The sequence below is a fragment of the Corythoichthys intestinalis genome, chromosome 22 (genome assembly GCF_030265065.1).
Source record: "Corythoichthys intestinalis isolate RoL2023-P3 chromosome 22, ASM3026506v1, whole genome shotgun sequence".
In the NCBI taxonomy this organism is placed as follows: Eukaryota; Metazoa; Chordata; class Actinopteri; order Syngnathiformes; family Syngnathidae; genus Corythoichthys; species Corythoichthys intestinalis.
This window is the reverse complement of record NC_080416.1, coordinates 25,042,767-25,061,186: the sequence shown is the minus strand read 5'-3', so window position 1 is coordinate 25,061,186 and position 18,420 is coordinate 25,042,767. Positions and strand designations below refer to the sequence as shown.

The window sequence follows — 18,420 nt, the reverse complement described above, 5'->3', positions numbered from 1 at the left end:
GTGTTGTTTTTGGCAACCATTTTTGGACAAAAATACTTTTAGTCATTTGAAAATGTGTTCGTCGTTGTCTACTTTTAGTCAACGAAAACTCTGAGAAATTTCGTCTAGTTTTAGTCGACAATTCTCAAAACGTTTTCATCTATAAACTTCAAAAGTTTTAGTCCATGAATAAATAAATAGGTTTCCAAAAATTTCGAATGAACACAACAGACGAGCACATAACTGTAGAGCGTACCAGGATGTCACCATTTTCATGACGATAATACACTCAGTAGGAAAATGGCACATTATTTTCAATCAATAAAACTCACCTTGATGCCAAGAACTGTATGTAAAATGTTTTCCAAGAGACACCGAGTCACCGCGCTAAATGCTAATGCGAAAGCTATGCTAAATCGAACGCTATGCTAACACTACAAGTGTGTTAGTGTGTTATGATCACTCAGCACAGACTTTTAAAGGCTAAAACAACATGGCATATCCAGGCAAGATAAGAAAGCTAAACTTACCAAGCAGCACCTGACACATTTCAAAAAATGAGCCTGGAATGGGCACAGGCTTACAGGACTTCACATGAGTGGCATGACCAAACACTGCTACATGCGTTTTAACTACACATACAATAAGAAAATATCACACATTGTGAATTTATGACGGAAACTATGGCGAATTTTCATCTCGTTCTCATGTCTTCAGACGACAAATGGCATCCATCTCGTTATGTTTTAGTCTCCCAAGACACATTTTCAGCGCATCATCGTCGTGAAAAAAATTGTTCGTTGACGAAATATTTTCGTTATCGTTGACGAAAACAACACTGGTAGTACATTTGGCAATACAGGGTTAAAAAGATACTTTTGTCATTTTCATAGAATACACATCAGAGAATACTTCGTTTTTAAAAAGACTTCAGATTCCTTGTAACACAAATCTCCATTCCAATAATATGTTCTGCTCTCCATTTCAGGTCCTTCTCCCACCGTACGAGGAAGTTGTTGCCATCCCTCCTAAGGAGCCCCCTCCCCAGTACGTGGAGGCTTGAGCCCACCACGTACCACGTCCTTTTCTCCTTAAACACCCTGCTCCTCCAACGGTAGCCGTAGCTGAGTCCAGGATGTCGACGTACGCCGACATTTCCGTTATCTTAGCGCCACCTCGAGACGGTACCTTTACCACCGTGACGTACGGACACGCACTTTGAGTCGGCCACCAACTGTTAACCCTCTGATACTGTGAATCTCCCTTGTGTTCGGTCGTGAGGTGAGAAGCAAGAGCACTTTTTCGTCCCCTTCCCCCTTTGAATGTAACGATGGGGTATTTTTGTATGGATTTTTTTGTATAACCGAAGGGGGAAAAAGGTTGGCGGTGAAATCACAATCTTCTGAAAGTCTTCCTAGAAACGTGCGTGTCACCTGTAAGAGAATTCCACGAAAACGGCGACGTCTTCCTCCTTTATGTCTTTTATTTTTCTAAACATTTAGCTCGGCTGGACTCCAGGGCATTTTTCTATAGTGACATGACATAACGCTCTTTGTGTGCATCGCTGATCTTTTTCCAAACAAATGACGTAAGGTGCATTAGCCTAGCACATGGGTGTCCAAACTATTTTTTCTTTGAGATAATCGGAATACGGTATAAATGATAGGGTTTTTAACCAACTGTCATTGACGACAATTGACGCTCAATCTGCCAGCCCTCCCAGTCAAAATGGATTGGAGGTCTTTCGCTGTCAATAGGGTGAAACATGATCACTCAATAACAGCTTTCTCAGATGGCAGTGAATGAGTTAAGAGTTACAACAAATAAAATAATACACTTATAAGGACATTGCAAAATATATTTATAGCAGCAAAAATCATGAAAATCACAACTAAAATAGCTCTGTCACATTGGATTGGTTTTTAAATATGTTAATTTATGTCAAATCAACAGTTTCTTACATTGACTTTAACATGTCAGTTTTTGAGGCACTGTTTAAGTGACTAGCTCTAAGGTTGAAGCTGAGAAGTGCTTCTTAGCTTCTTGTGTGGGCCATATTCAATATTTTCATCATTAGCCGCGGGTTAATAAAAACTTTAGTAGCAGGCCGCAGTTTGGACACCCGTGGCCTAGCATAATAGCACAAACGGGTAGCGCACTTAAATAAAATATTTTATTAACTAAATTGTATGCGTGTATCCCAGTTTAAATTGCAGTTCATGTTGCATGCAACAATTTAAAAAAAAAAAATGAAATTTAAGAATCAATTGACCTTTCGCAAAAGCTCCGCCCCTTTTAGTTACGGTTGCTAATCACGCAAGCTTCGTCACTCTACGGCACAGCCGTTGCGGGCGGACGTATATATACACCAGAGTTTTTAAGTGATATATTTTGGCACAAAACTAGCAAAACATCATCCTGATCTAGGCAAAGGGTTTACAAAAGCAGCAGAGGGTTATATTGAAAATATATTTTTTTTAAATATAACAAATGTAAAAAAAAAAATTTTTTTAATGTAAAACTGTAACAAGCTATCGAGGCAAAAGCGTAGAGGTTTATACATACCTAGATACAGGTTTGTAGACATTTACAGCCAAGCAAAGGGTTGGGTTTCTAAAGTGTCCGTTCACAAAATGCTACATGAAAAATGAAGACAAAATAAGTTTAAGGCCCGTATTAGAGCGCTATGTTGATTTAAAAAAGGAAGCGCTAATCAAAAAATGCAATGCGAACTTGAGCAAATAATGAAATAGCCACACTAATAGCATTATAGATGTTATAGCGATGACATCCTTGTAAGATATAGTATTGGATAACAGTAACTACAACTATGATATCCAGTTTTATGAATGTTCTTGCCTCTACTAAGGCATTTTGGCAAGACAGCTTGCTAGTTAGCCTCTGGCGTTAGCTTCATTTTACCTTACAGCAAGAGAATACGTTTGTATGCTTGTTTTTTTGGAGACATTTAGGCTAGGTGCATACCACAGGTCTTAATGCACAATTCCGATGTTTTTGTTGTATCCATTATTTATTTGGCGTGCCCGTTCAGACTGCCTTTGTCCATTGAGCTGGTTCAAGTATCACGCATGCACACTAATTCACAGTCCGAGATTTGCTGTGCAAACTGACCCTCTTGTGCTGAATCATCAAAACAAATGCTGTCTCAACGTCTTCTAGGGAGATCGTGTTTTGATTCCCAAAAACAGGACACAAATAACAGACATAAATCCAGTGATCCCTCGCGACTTTGCGCTTCGAACTTTGCGCCCTCAGTCCACCACGGATTTTTTTTCAATTTAAAAAAAGGGAAAAAATACAGATGAGCTGTCCCGAGCCGATCTCATAGTCTAACACTTGCTCCGTCCCTCCCTCTCCCTGCTCTTTGTTCGTCAATGAGTGAACTGAAGTTGCTTATTAACGTAAATGATGATTGACAGACGGTTAAGCTTTGATCTCACCAGAGATTCGACCTTCAAAGGGCCGCATGCGTCAATCATCGTTTAACTTGTTAAGCAGTTGCTGTGGCAACTCATTCTGTGTAAGTGAGCAGCTGGATTTGAGTGGACACTCAGTGAAGCGTTTAATAAAGACAAGCCTTTTACTTTTTTTAAATGGATTGGGCGTCTACTTTTTTTCTTGTTTAAAAATAATTCTTTGGGACAGTAACATGTTTAAAACTTATTATAATTATTACATTAAAAGAGCTTTAAAAACATTTTTCAAAATATATATATACATACAAGTTTTTTTTTATTATACTTTGAGGAATGATAGTAGATCTGAATAAATACATTGGACAAAAAATTTGGGGGGGGGGTGCGCTACTTCACGGTTTTTCACTAATCACGGTGGACTCTGATCCCCATTAACTGCGAAAAACGAAGGTTCACTGTAATCCCCGTTTAATTTTATATTCAAAGCTTATATGGATTGATAGCATGTATGCACTGCGTGCATGACGCTCACATATACGGACAGTTTTTCCCCGACTCTTGGCCGTGTAAGCAATCTTGAAATACTGCTCATTTGGAGCACGGAAAGAAAACCGAGCATTCTCAGGCTTACCCCCCCCCCCCGTCACACACACACATTTTATTTTTTTATGACTGTTGTCAAGCTCGCCTCTTCCCTAAAAGCCGCGTTCAAGCTGGGCGCTAACGCACAGCTCGCTAACCTAGCACCCTGTCTCTCGCTCTTTGCTGACGTAATTGCTGCATGAATTCCGATTTGGGGGACTTGACAGATCGGATTTGAACCACACACTAAAGTAAGCTAGCTCGGAATTGAAATGGTCCACTTCTATGCGAAATGTCATGTTGACTGTTAAGTTAATGCCTCACTCGAGTCGGTAAAACACGAAAAAATCAGAATTCTGCATTAAGGTCAGCGGTATGAAACTTTTGTTGGGAGTGACACGGTGTTGTTTTTTCGGCTTAGGGAAGAGAAAGAACCACATATATAGTGGTATACTCCTGATATAATCTTGTCCGATTTAGATATCCAATCGGCGCATCGCTTCACTATTTGGACGTCCGTAGCTTGTTGAACCTTTTCGTCTGCTTCTGTAAATTTTTACAAAAGTTGGCAATCGCAAAACGACCAAATACATCAATTATACAATGGGGCATCCGAAAGCTTGTCAGAGCTTGCTCCTTAACAACGGTCTCGAGGACGCATGATTGGTTGGCAGCCGTTTAGGAGGCGGAGTTTGCAAAAGGTCAGTAGAAGTATTACACAACCTTTTTCATTCATCCTTACTAAAATATATCAGTGAACTAGCCAAATGATTTAAAACATTTAAAATATTGCAGATTTAAGTGTTGGTGGTGTTACCTAACCTTTTTTATTATTATCAATTACCATAACATCAGCAAAAAGTGCAGAAAGCAAATGATAATTTACATTTTAAATAAAGTCTTAAATTTTTTTTTTTAATTTAGCCTATAACTACAAGGAGAAAAAAATAGATATTTTAGCAACTATAGTAGGCGCCTTCATGAGTGAGTCATGACCCCTGCTTTTGCACATGCAATAGAACTGCAATTAGAGTGAACACGCACTTTAAAGTGACAGACATGACATTGCGTGTCGTGACGTTGCGTCCGGAAAAATAAACCGCAGTGCGGTTTGACATTCTAAGGCAGTGTAAGGAGAGCTCAGCAAAGATGGCGTTAAGACAAAATGGCGGGAGATGGGATGACTGATGCCACGGTATATAATTGTCACAATCCCCTTGACTGTCCTTTGTTTTCATCCGGTGATGTGTCCTCATTCATTCATTCGTTCATTTTCCATGCCGCTTTTCCTCAACATTCTAATAAATTAGAAAAAAAAATAGTGTTGGCTTATTATTTATGGTTTTACTATATATGAACAAAAAAATGTCTTCATTCAATTGCTAATTATATAAATGTAGATATCTGAATATTATAACGAGCAGAATCTGCTTTTATGAGGCTGTCAAGCTGAAGTGAAAATAAATGACGCAACAGCTGATGTTTGACAATATTTTTTCCTGCCTCGCCTTACGTAAACGCGGCATCTGCTGTATTATTAGCGCATTACCACACTCGGGGCGGCGTGAGCAGCGTTGCTGGATGTGTATTAACACTTAAACCACAGCGGTCACTAGAGTGGACAAAAGTTGGCACTTCTTTAACCCTTCATAGATCAATTGAGTACAGTAATGAATTGGACATCTAGTGCCCTCAGAGGCTAGTAATGAGTTAAACAGACTACGATTACATTAACGAATAATTAATGGATGTTTTTATGGCTCGCAGACCCTTGTTTGAGACCTAGCGATCAAACGGCTGCACTGTGGCATCCAAAACGAGACATAATCCGTGTCACGCGTTGGCCCACTTTTTCCGCTAAACCATTTTGTCCATTCACAATTAGATAGAGGGAATCTCTGCTCATGTGCTCACATGCAGAACAGCGTCAGCCTGAAAATGACAGCTTTGTTAACATTTCAAGTACCGTATTTTGCGGACTATAGATCGCAATTTTTTTCATCGTTTGGCAGGGGGTGCGACTTGTACTCTGGAACGACTTATTTGTGAAATTATTAACACATTATTTTATCATTGTTGCTTGTTGGCATGTTCTTTATTCAATAGTTATCTGAATATATCTTAATAGCTATGCTAGGTTAACATACTTGGCACAATCTGAGTTCGTTGTTTGTGAGTCATGTAACGCAGAAGTGGCTAGTAACGCATTACATTTACTCCGTTACATTTATTGGAGTAACTTTTTGAGAAAAATGTACTTCAAAGAGTAGTTTTACTGAGCCTTACTGTTTACTTTTACTTGAGTATATTTGTGAAGAAGTGCTACTCTTACTTCATTACTTTGGGCTACTCTAGTCGTTACATTTTTCCCTCTTAATTCTATATATTAGATTTTCCTTTTTTTTCGCCAGCGATGCCAACAGTAGCTCTACCAATTTCATCAAATAGACATCGCAACAATAATCACATGACTCCATTCATAGACTTCATAATATATTGACGGGACAAGGGGCGCGGGGCCGATTCATAAGGGGTCTATCTCCGTCAAAACTGACCAAGTGGAAACACAGACAATAAGCTTTTTACGTCGAAAATTCTTGTGAATAAATGCTTGAACCCTGAATTCTTTTATAGATATGAAAGCAAAACAGTCTCGATTCTTGGTTAAAAGCAAAAAAACAGGCAGTTAGCATTTATTTCACGTAAATATGTCGAATGTGATGCTAGTCTTTTAACCAATGTGGCACAGCCTTATCACAACAGAGCTTTTTACGATGAATATTATTGTTATTATACAGTTGGATTTGTAATGATTAGAACTGGCAGCGCTAAGACAACAGGCAGATAAAGACAGTAAGGTACAGGACGCCTTCTGACCACGGAAGCCCTTCGCGCGCGTCATACAGCTGACTGAGCAAGCCCAACGCTGACAACCAGGTGATAGGCAAGACATCTACAAGCCCATCTGCACCACCAAATCTCGCAATCAGCTCTTCTGGATAGTCCAGAACAAATGGCGGGACATCTTGTCTTTCCACAAGGGACATCTGATACGGAGGAACCCGCGACTGAAAAGTGAACACTCGGCACTCACGTGGCGCTGAGGATGGCAAAATCCTTCACTCTAGTTGCCCTGACAACCGTAACGCTCAAATCCTCCTGTCCAATCAACAACAGACAACAATCCAAAACAACGCCTAAACACACCCTTATTCCGGACCGCAGCCGACCTCACTGGAGTGTTTAAAACATTGAATGTTTAACTCATCGTTGTCATTTTTCACAGGAATCTTTTGTTGACTTGTGATATGGTGACCCCCAGATCCTCGCCTGGGTCTCTCTGTGCTGTATGAATGCCGTCAACTTGGAATAATTTGTCAACTTGTGTTTCGAAGCCTTTTTCCAGCTTTTAAAATGGAGTCAGTACAAGGGGTTAATACTAAGGTGAACGCGCAGAGTTTGGCCTTTTGGCCGGGTTGTCGAGTTGCGCTGGCCCGGGTCCTTGGAATTGCGCTAGCACGGTTCCGGTGGTTCAGCTGGCCTGATTCCAGCAATCTGGGCAAAAGGTCAGATTCCTTCAACTTCTATTCAACTTCTTCTCTTCTTTTATTTGCTTATGTAATGGGTTATTGTACAATATAAGAATAGTAATTCATAAACTAGTAGATAACTGTGCTGACAAAAAAATACCATTGTTTAAAAAAAAACACAAAACACTGTAAGCAGTTACAATGCTACTCACTACTTAAGTACTGTATTTTTTTACCAAATACATTTTTTTTTTACTTATACTTGAGTACATTTTTTGGATGACTAATTTTACTTGAGTAATATTGCTTTGTAGTTACTCTTTTAGTAACTCAAATTTTTGGTTACTCTACCCACCACTGATGCAACATTAGCATACCGTACACTTATTCATCCTATTGTTCACTAATGTATGTTTATTATTTCTACCTCAAACTGCCTGTCAAGATGACCCTTTTTTATTTTAAATTGCATGTCCAGATGAAATGTCTGTTCTTGGTATTGGATTTTATCGAATACATTTCCCCAAAAAATGCGATTTAAACTCCAGTGCGACTTGTTTTTCTATATGTTTTTCCTTCTTCTTTGCGCATTTTTAGCTGGTGCAACTTATACTCAGGTACGGCTTATAGTCCGAAAAATACGGTAAGCTCTTTTAGCTGCATTTTGTAATTTAAAAAATATATCTATATTGTGTGTGTAATTATGTGATCCATTAAAAAACATTTTGAAAATCTTTTAATCAAACATGCATTTTTTTCATCAAGTTCATCGCATTTCAGTGTTTAAGTTTTTCAATGATCTATTTAAGTTGTATTTTACAATTAGTCGATTAAATATTTACTAAGAATTTCTTTTTTTAACAGGTTTCATACAATTTTTGTTGTTTATTCAGATTACAATTTATTTAAAGAATACATATTTTTTTGTGTTATAGTACATTTAATCATTTCTAGTAATATGTAATTTTTGTTGCAGAAAAATAAAGAATACACGTTACACATTTTAATAAAAAATATTAATGATCATACTACAATCAATGCATTTTGTAATGAATACAAAAGTATTCTTTCAACAGGTTCTTAGAAATTTTATATTGTTTAAGAAATATTTACATAAATTTCAAAAGTATTTTTTCATTTAACAGGGATAATTATATTCAAGTAAATAAAAATATTTTCATTTTAGTTTCATTTATTCACGTAGTTTCAAAGCAATATAAAAGTATTTTGGCCTTGTCTTAGGTTTGTTGAAAACATGAGAAAAAAAAACATTGTTGAATGATAATTTACCAGCTAGTTAAATGGTTTTGGCAATTATGCTAGTTGGCTATGTTTCAACTGTCAAGAAAGAATTCCACAATTAATTGAAAAGTTGTATGCATACAATTTCACCATCTGCATGCAACGCCATAATACTACTTCCATAATAATTCCGATTTACAGCGCAATTTGTTGGAGAATTCAGGTCAGACAACATTTGCTGACTTGGCAAAAATAAACAAACGTGCATCACGTGCAAGAACAGACAGATTGTGACCCACTTGCCACTTGTCCCTGCAAAGTAGGTGAGCGTCTATCTGACTCGCATTTGTGGTAATGCCCGACTCCATTTTGGACGGATAAATCCCTCCTCATCCCAGAGAGATGAATCCAATACATGTTATCAACGTTAGAAAAGCAACTTAACAAGGTCACTCTACTCTAACTGGGTGTTTCAGTGCAATTGATGGTGATAGACGTCTAATCCAGTTGGACTTGGAGCTCTTTTCGTCCTTCTGCTGTGAGTTGAAAGGAGTTTATCACTAATAGACGTCCAATCCATTTGAACTGGGAGGGTTGGCAGTGACGTTCATTCACTGCCTACCCTCCCGCTTCAAATGGATTAGACGTCTATCGCTGTCAATGGCAGCTAAGAAGTGTCATTCTCGGAACTCAAAATCAACTGGCACTAAAATAGTTTAATAGCAATAATGGAATCTGTTTTACCTGAAAATTAAATATATCTTTCCTAGTTTTATTTTAATGACATGTTTGTACTTATTAGATTTTGCGTCTATATTTTTCATTAGTCTAAATATTTTCTCCATTTCAATTAAAAACACAACCTTGCCCACGCAACCAAACATACAGTAATATGCAAACGTCAATTATGAACTTTTAAAGATATCATAATGCAGTACGTATCTGTATGAAAATAACATTCAGGGTTTCCCCCATTGCTTTCTTGCTTTTGTATAAAAAGTATAAAAATTACATATATTTTAACCACATATTTAGGGCAGACTGGCATACAGGAAGGGGCGCTGGAAGTCACTCACAGCAAGGACTGCTGAGGATCTTTTTTAGTGTTTCCCATCCAAAAACGATGGTTTCGGTCCAAATTTGCCATACTCGCACATTTTCTCCATACAAGGCGTGCACAATGGCAGTGCACAGGCATGCTGAATAGTTTACGTACTCATACTAGGCTACTATGAAGACAGCGTTCGATTTCACCAACAGTGCGTGTTGGAGTTTTTGTATTGGAAATAAAAGCGTCCGTGTATTATACCGCAAATCAGTGCAGCAAGATGGCGCAATAACTAACGAACACATTTGAAAACTAAAAGGTCCAATAAGCCTCAGTTTAACACCCCCTTTATACAACAATAAAATAAATTGCACACTTATATCCTACGGCGCTCTGCACGGTAGCAGCTCAACAGTAACAACAAACAATAATAATATGGCTGCATTTTATTTATAATGTAAAGTGCGTTATAAATAAAATGCATTATTATGATTATTACAATGCAGCATATCTTACCTATTTAAAGTAGAGGTGGGAATCTAGGGGCACCTAACGAATCGATTATAATTCAGAGGCTACGAGTCGATTATAAATCGATTATTGATGCACCAACCAAGCTATTAGCTGCTTTTAAAAAAAAAAGATCCTCTCAGGCTTAAATAAACAACTATTTCAGTATGAAGTTAACAGTTCAAAACAGTGAATAAAATACTCAAGTCCCCGTTCTGTATCAGCAGCTTCAAACTAATTGATTTAATGTTGTGAATCAACCGTTAAAGTTGTTAAAATTGCTCCTGTTATTCCATAATTTCCCTCCTGTCTACTTTCGACATGTGAAAGCTTTAAAACCGTTTCATCATTTAAAGAAAGATTCAAGTCAAGATTTTGCCAATTTAGGAGTATTTTAGATAAAAAGTTAATTGGGATTGCTCGGAAGGTTCATTACAACAGCCTAACAGAGAAGTCTACTGCTTTAAGATGGCGGCTGTTTACTAACGGTGGCGAGTGTCATTTCGTATCTAGTTTTCTATACATGTGCTAATGCCACCGAGTCTGTCATTTTGCATCTAGTTCTACAGTTGTGGTCAAAAGTTTACATACACTTGTGAAGAACATAATGTCATGGCTCCCTCGAGTTTCCAGTTATTTCTACAACTCTGATTTTTCTCCGATAGAGTGATTGGAACAGATACTTCTTTGTCACAAAAAATGTTCATGAAGTTTGGTTCTTTTATGACTTTATTATGGGTTAACAGAAAAAGTGATCAAATCTGCTGAGTCAAAAATATACATACATGGATCTGAAAAAGCGAATCATTGACTTAAACAAGTCAGGAAAGTCACTTGGAGCCATTTCAAAGCAGCTGCAGGTCCCGAGAGCAACAGTGTAAGCAATTGTTTGTAAGTATAAAGTGCATGGCACTGTTTTGTCACTGCCACGATCAGGAAGAAAACGCAAGCTATCACCTGCTGCTGAGAGAAAATTGGTCAAGAGGGTGAAGATTCAACCGAGAATCACCAAAAAGCAAATCTGTCAAGAATTAGAAGCTGCTGGAACACAGGTGTCAGTGTCCACAGTCAAGCGTGTTTTGCATCTCCATGGACTGAGAGGCTGCCATGCAAGAAGGAAGCCCTTGCTCCAAAAGCGGCACCTTAAGGCTCGACTGACGTTTGCTGCTGATCACATGGACAAAGATAAGACCTTCTGGAGGAAAGTTCTGTGGTCAGACGAAACAAAAATCGAACTGTTTGGCCACAATGCCCAGCAATATGTTTGGAGGAGAAAAGGTGAGGCCTTTAACCCCAAGTACACCATGCCTACCATCAAGCACGGTGGTGGTAGTATTATGCTGTGGGGCTGTTTTGCTACCAATGGAACTGGTGCTTTACAGAGAGTAAATGGGATAATGAAGAAGGAGGATTACCTTCAAATTCTTCAAGATAACCTAACGTCATCAGCCCAGAGATTGGGTCTTGGGCGTAGTTGGGTGTTCCAACAGGACAATGACCCCAAACACACATCAAAAGTGGTAATGGAATGGCTAAATCAGGCTAGAATTAAGGTTTTCAAATGGCCTTCCCAAAGTCCTGACTTAAACCCCATTGAGAACTTGTGGACAATGCTGAAGAAACTAGTCCATGTCAGTAAGCCATCAAATTTAACTGAACTGCACCAATTCTGTCAAGAGGAGTGGTCAAAGATTCAACCAGAAGCTTGCCAGAAGCTTGTGGATGGTTACCAAAAGCGCCTAATTGAAGTGAAAATGGCCAAGGGACATGTTACAAAATATTAGCGCTGCTGTATGCATATTTTTGACCCAGCAGATTTGATCACTTTTTTCTGTTCACCCTTAATAAAGTCATAAAAGAACCAAACTTCATGAATGTTTTTTGTGACAAAGAAGTATCTGTTCCAATCACTCTATCAGAGAAAAATCAGAGTTGTAGAAATAACTGGAAATTCAAGAGAGCCATGACATTATGTTCTTCACAAGTGTATGTAAACTTTTGACCACAACTGTATATATATGTGATATTTACCGTAGCATTATGTGGGTGTAGTTTGTAGCTGCTGTCGGCCGCAGTCAGGTATTATTTTTATCTAGCGGCGTGAGTTGAGCATGATGTTTACTCTCGGTCCGTTCCTCATTGCGTCGTGAAGACCGCGCTGACTGTGTTTTAGTTCCACTTGGCGTATTTCAATAATCGGAATTTGGATGTTTGTGAATCGTTCTCAAATCTTCTACGGCTGTATCGCGAATAATTTAAGAATCGGAAATTTCGCACACCCCTAATTTGAAGACACCAAAGGTAAATAGAACTTTCATCATAATAATCTTCTACGTCAAATTAAATTTAAGAAAATTTTGTTTTTGTAAAAAAAAAAAAAAAAAAAAAAAACACTAATTTGTTTTTGCGCCATGTTAACGCCTCATCTGTCAACAGTTACCATTTCCAACAGAGCCTTATTCAATGTGACCCGGTAGCAAGAAAGGTGTCAGATGGTGAACATGTTATTAACAACAACAAAATATTCTATATATATATATATATATATATATATATATATATATATATATATATATGTATTAGGGCTGCAGCTATCGATTATTTTAGTAGCTGATTAATCAATGAACTAGTTAGTTCGAATAATCGAGTAATCGGATAAGGGACATGAAAAATTAAAATACTTGAGATGAGCCTCAAACGGTATAAAAAATAAATACATCTCCCCACTGTAAATGAGGATCAATGTAAAACAAAAGAACAATTTGCTAATCTACATAGCAAATGTCCGCTATCTTAAATGCTATAAAATGATAAAGTTTTTTTTTTTTTTACAACGCTCTTAATAAATGATTCACTCATATTCCCACAAAAAAGGCTAAATATACCTATAAACTAAATTACGAATGCATTAAAAAACATTAGCTCAAACACTTAGCTTACGTTGGTCTTAACAGGGAGCAGTTGGATTCAGCCATATGAAATGAGGCGATCGAGTAATCTCTGCAGCACTAATATATATGTAATCCCCAAAGTTAAATACGCTATTGTTCCAGTATGTTTATTTTGTCCACAAAAAAGAATCTACCTAAATATTTTTTCCTCCCCAACACAAGTGGGTGCTGGGGATACCAGGGACTTCCCCGGTGGGCCCGAGGTCAAATGAGCAGACCCTACAATTAGCGCACCCGTGAAATTCAAATATTACAGTAAATGCAGCGAGCAGCAAGGCAGGTAACTTCCGTGTGCTCGCGTTGCTCCCACCTCTTAAAAATACTCTCAGCACTCCAAAATATACGTATAATGCCACCATTGTCATCATTTAAAAATAAAGTCACCTGATCTCAAAACCGATCCATCGACATGTGCATTACATGCACGGTCAGTCACGTCAGTACAAGAGTAACAGGTCGTTTTAGTCGATGGTAGGTTACAGTTCTCTTTCTTGTGGCACTGTAAATCCACAAATCTGAATAGGTACTAGCTAAGGTGAATGAATATTAGTAGTCCGCCTGGCTACGCCAAGTTATGGCCAATGTTGGCGAATTTTAGTAGTAGACCTCTATGACTACTCTACTCCCATACTCAAAACTATTGATTTTAACAATACAAATACATTGTAAATTTAAATAAATTCAAGTCCTACATGTGGACTATGATCTGGTGACAGTTCTCATTTTTGTGGAACTGTAAATTCACGGTTCTGAATAAATTCTGGCCAAGATTAGTGAATATTAGTCGTGGATCTTTCTGCGTTGCTGGCAGGGTGGCTTCCAACACCGTCAATGAAGTGGGCCAGTCATTCATTGATGACTCCTGAGCCACTCCGCCCCTGGCATTAGGTGATTGGTTTGAAAGCGCAAGGGCGACATCATGTGGTCGTAATGTTCCTAAATGTGACACAGCTCATGCCATCACACTCAATTGCGTTGTATTCAGAGGCGTAGCAAGGGTCCCCGGGGCCCCAGGCAACAAGCAGCATGGAGCCCTTCGAGCGTGTGCAAGTAAGGGGGACAGTTGGACTTGGAGCAATAGTATATTTAATAAGTATAATAACGCCTTGGTCTCATAGGCTACGTTCATACTACAGGTCTTAATGCACGAATCCGATTTTTTCGCGTTTTTCCGACTCGAGTCAGGCATTAACTTGACGGTCTGAACGTGACAAGTCGCATAGAACTGGACCATTTCAAATCCGATCCGGGTCACTTTCGTATGTGGTTCAAATCCGATCTGGGCCACATTTTTCCAGACTGTCGCGGCGGTCTGTACTGTCCACTCTCCCAAATCGGATTTCATGCAGCAATTACGTCATCAAATAGTGACAGAGACGCTTACCGTAGCGGTGCCGCTGTGCGTTATTAGCGCCTAGCTTGCAGTGAACATGGCTTTTGGGGAAGGGCTGAGCTTGACAACAGTCATAAAAAATAAAAATGGGTTGAGGATAAGCCTGAGAATGCTCAGTTTTCTCTCTGCTCCAAGTGAGCAATATTTCAACATCGCTTACACGGCCGAGGTCGGGGCAAACTACCCGTATGTGTGTGTGACGTGCACGGACCGTGCGTGCATGCTATCGATCCATATAAACTTTGAATATAAGCCTAAACGGGGATTATTTATGTCTGTTATTTGTGTCCTCCTTTTGAAAAGCAAAATATGATATCCCTGGAATGACGGATGACGCGTCATTTGTTTTGATGCTTCTGCGCATGCGGGTCGTCTTGCTCAGCGCGTGTCGGACCGCGAATTAGTGCGCATGCGTAATACTTGAACGGTCTCAATGGATAAAGGCAGTCTGAACGGGCACGCCAAAAAAACGGATATGACAAAAAATCGGATTCGTGCATTAAGACCTGTAGTATGAACGTAGCCATAGAGCGCTTTTTAGGACACTCAAAGTAGTCGGCTTCTACTACATTAGGGCATAAAACTACAGTAACATAGTACACTCACCGCTGTCTTGCTTCCTTTTCTCCTCTTTTTTCTTTCTTTTGTCACTTCCAGAAGGATAACTTCTCTTCATTTTGGATATACGCCAATTTAAAAAAAGCCAAATCGCCGCTCACTCTGAATCACGTGGGGGTAGAGCAAGTGAAAGGGCCCCTTCAGGGAACTGAGAAAGGGCCTTACTGGCACTGTCGCACTTGTCGCTGCGACAGCGCAGTAAAGCTGCGTGTGCTAAATCTGTTGACCCTCTGGGGGTCCCTACTGGCTGGGGGCCCTATGCAATTGCCTGGTTTGCCTAATGGGACGCAACGCCTCTGATTGTATTTATTAGTTAAAACTCACGACTGCAAGTACAAATATCTCATAAAATGCTTATAACAACACATTTTCAACATTAAAAAATAATAGGCTTTTCTACCAGGGTATTCAAGTTGTCTGAGGTAAACTCTGACATTATGGGAGACCAACAAAGTAATCAAATAATGCTAGTATACTGTGCATACAAGATGTACCTTGTGGAAGAATCCTTATATTCCTGTAAAAAGGACTTCATGCGCTGTTGGTGACCTCTAAACTTTGTCATTGCACCCTTAACTTGTGAGGTCATTGCTCCCTCCTGTGGACATTTGCAGTACATGCCACAATTTCGTAGAGACCTTTGCAAGAAAACACAAGTCAAAGGCAGACTCCGTCAACATCAACTTTATTTATGACAATGGGGGTGGTAGGGGAGTGGGGGCAGGTCTACTGAGCCTGCTGCTGCTGCTGATCGGGCATGCTCCTGATGATGTCAGAATCGCCTGCATGGACAAAGAAAAAACAACCAAAATTATTTTCATCCAAGACTGCGATACAGACAGGAAAACACATTTGTTGGTTCTCCTTCCTTATACGAAATCAGAGCAATGGTACACACCGGGGTCAATGATGGCCAGCGTGCAGACGCGGTAGTATTTGCCGCAGGCGGTGCCGAGCTCGATATTGTTGCCGCTGTAGTGGTGCACACCGGTCTTAGCCAGCATGGCGTAGTACTCGATCTCGGACTTCCTGCGAAGAGCGGATAAAATGTTTGTAACCATCAATGTTTGCCAATACAGTATTGAATTTTGATTCAATACTACATTAGTTTGCTTTAACTGAAGACTACAGAAAATCAGTTTGTCATACCATTTTTAAAATATTTGTCGTAAAAAAATTACAAATAATAAAACAAAAAAGTGAGTTTTGAAGAAATAAGTTGATTAATAGTGTGTATCCATTTTCCCCATTCAAGCAACATATTCATTTTAACTGATTAAAACGGTCCTGATTTCACACGGATTACATTTGACAGCAAAATAAATGACAGAATTTTGTTGACATTGTTTTGGGTGGTCCTGACCTGAGAGCCGGGCAGTTGTTGGCCAAAATGACCAGCTTGGCTTTGCCCTGTCGGATCATCTTCTGTGACTGCTTGTAGCCTAGCACGTACTTGCCACTCTTCATCACAAGCTGGAGTCGGGAGTTGATGGACTCCATCGACTTTTTCTGGAGTCAAAATGCATATTATAAACGATTAGGTGACAAAACAACAACCAAGCTAAATGGCAATTAGCCACCCGTTAGCACTGTAGCTGCAATTGACATTTGCCGGGCATTTTGCAGCAATATAAGTTGAGTCGCATAACACCGTCTAATAAATGAGCGGCTAACACTTCCGCAAGTTTAGCTATTTCTGTACAAAATGTGACATATTGACGTTAGCTTGCTGGTTTAGCAGGCCTAAAGTGGCGTTAGCCTCCACGTGAAGCGACCAGTGCGTGCCACTCACCGTCTTCTTAGCAGCCACCATTTTTGCGGTTTTAAGTCCGAACCCGGCTAACCTGCGGGCAAAAACGGAACAGTAAGACGTTTCGTTACATTCTAGGTGTACACGGACCGGAAAAACAGACACTTGTGGGTGTTTTTATTGGAAAATTCGGAGAGGTTCTTACGGTGAGTTAACTCCAATATGGCCTCGGAGAGAAAGGAAGACCCAGCATCCTTTGCGGCGCTACCTAGAAGCAGCATGCGCAAACGGCTTCTGCGCATGTTAGGATGCGTTCAAAACAACATGTAATTTTTGAAGTCTAGATTAGGTTTGTTTTCATACGTAGGACCAAGAGTGCCAAAAATTAGACAAATGTATGAAATAATAATCTAATCTGTTATGGAGTACTTAATTATTCCAGTATGTGTTACAAAATGTCTACAGAGGTGTAGTCTGTGTTCTGTTTCTTTCTTGTATGTATGCAATGCTCTTATAGAAATACTGTATGTTGTTAACAGAAAATAAGTACGTTAATTTAAGTCATTGAACCAATTAGACATGTGCCAAGTACTGGTTTCAAGGTATACCAGCGTATTAAAACGTCATGGTTTCAAAACTGCAAAAAAATTCCGTTATACCGTCTCTAAGGTATTGGCTATTTTTTATGTCCCTCGAATGCAAGGAGAAATCCCTTGTTAGCAGCTGCAAGGCTCAACCCTCCCCCACCTGTTGTTGCTCAGTGTCAGTGAGTCAGCTGTGCTACACGATGGCTGGAGGAGGTTAAACTCCTGAACTTTTTCCCCCCCATTGAGGAAAATGAAATCGCTGGTATGGGAATACTTCGGCTACAGAAAAGTTACAGACGGCCGCGGTTTAGAGGAGGAGGCCCAACCGACATGTAAAACATGTTTGCGGAGTGTGGTTGCTGAGGAGGCAATACCTCCAATATGATTTTGCCTTGATACAAAATTAAAGGTTAGTAAACACTATCATGAATGTTTCCCACCAGCTATGAAAGTCCAGCGTGTTTAGTGTGTCTAGCAGTGCTGAAACGTGGTGTTTTTTTTTTCCTCTCTCTGGCAACTGTCTGTATTGAGAGTATGTGTGTATTGTGTAAACGTGATACGAGTCATACACACGTGCTTTTTATGGAAAAAATTCAATTATTTTTCTTCTGATGGTAATAATGTTGAGCTGTGGCTTTGGGTTTACGCTCACTTAAAGGACTGCATTTATTTTAATTTTATTTACAATTTTCCAGTTATTTTTTAAAATGTATTTTAACTTAACATTATAATCATGTTCCAATTTGCCAATATGTTTTGAAAAATAAAAATCCTGTTCAATGGAAAAAACATT

At 39.2% G+C, this 18,420-nt stretch overlaps 2 protein-coding genes across 2 annotated transcripts in view; one reads left to right on the top strand and one right to left on the bottom strand.

Annotated features, from left to right (window-relative positions):
* The window catches only part of laptm4b (lysosomal protein transmembrane 4 beta), a 30,777-nt gene extending 22,530 nt beyond the window's left edge, over positions 1-8,247 (top strand). Inside the window, exon 7 of the mRNA XM_057827853.1 lies at positions 968-8,247. Coding sequence (XP_057683836.1) covers positions 968-1,042 — 75 coding nt within the window. The 3' untranslated portion in view covers positions 1,043-8,247. The remainder of the gene's footprint in view (positions 1-967) is intronic.
* A 7,711-nt stretch (positions 8,248-15,958) lies between these two features.
* rpl30 (ribosomal protein L30) lies at positions 15,959-17,351 on the bottom strand. Its single transcript, XM_057827857.1, has 5 exons — positions 17,246-17,351; positions 17,083-17,134; positions 16,654-16,799; positions 16,189-16,319; positions 15,959-16,072 (listed from the first exon to the last, which is right to left on the bottom strand). Exons 2-5 carry the CDS (start codon positions 17,101-17,103, stop codon positions 16,017-16,019), a joined length of 354 nt encoding a protein of 117 aa, XP_057683840.1. The 5' UTR covers positions 17,104-17,134; positions 17,246-17,351; the 3' UTR covers positions 15,959-16,016.
* Between the last annotated feature and the right edge of the window lie 1,069 nt (positions 17,352-18,420).

Bases quoted from the DNA above. Each gene is read 5' to 3' on its own strand.
- rpl30 (XM_057827857.1), bottom strand. From the start codon at position 17,103: ATGGTGGCTGCTAAGAAGACG. The intron at 16,320-16,653 runs GTCAGGACCACC...CGCTCTTCGCAG, and splicing joins AACAACTGCCCGGCTCTCAG to GAAGTCCGAGATCGAGTACT. The intron at 16,073-16,188 runs GTGTGTACCATT...TTGTCCATGCAG, and splicing joins GCTGGCCATCATTGACCCCG to GCGATTCTGACATCATCAGG.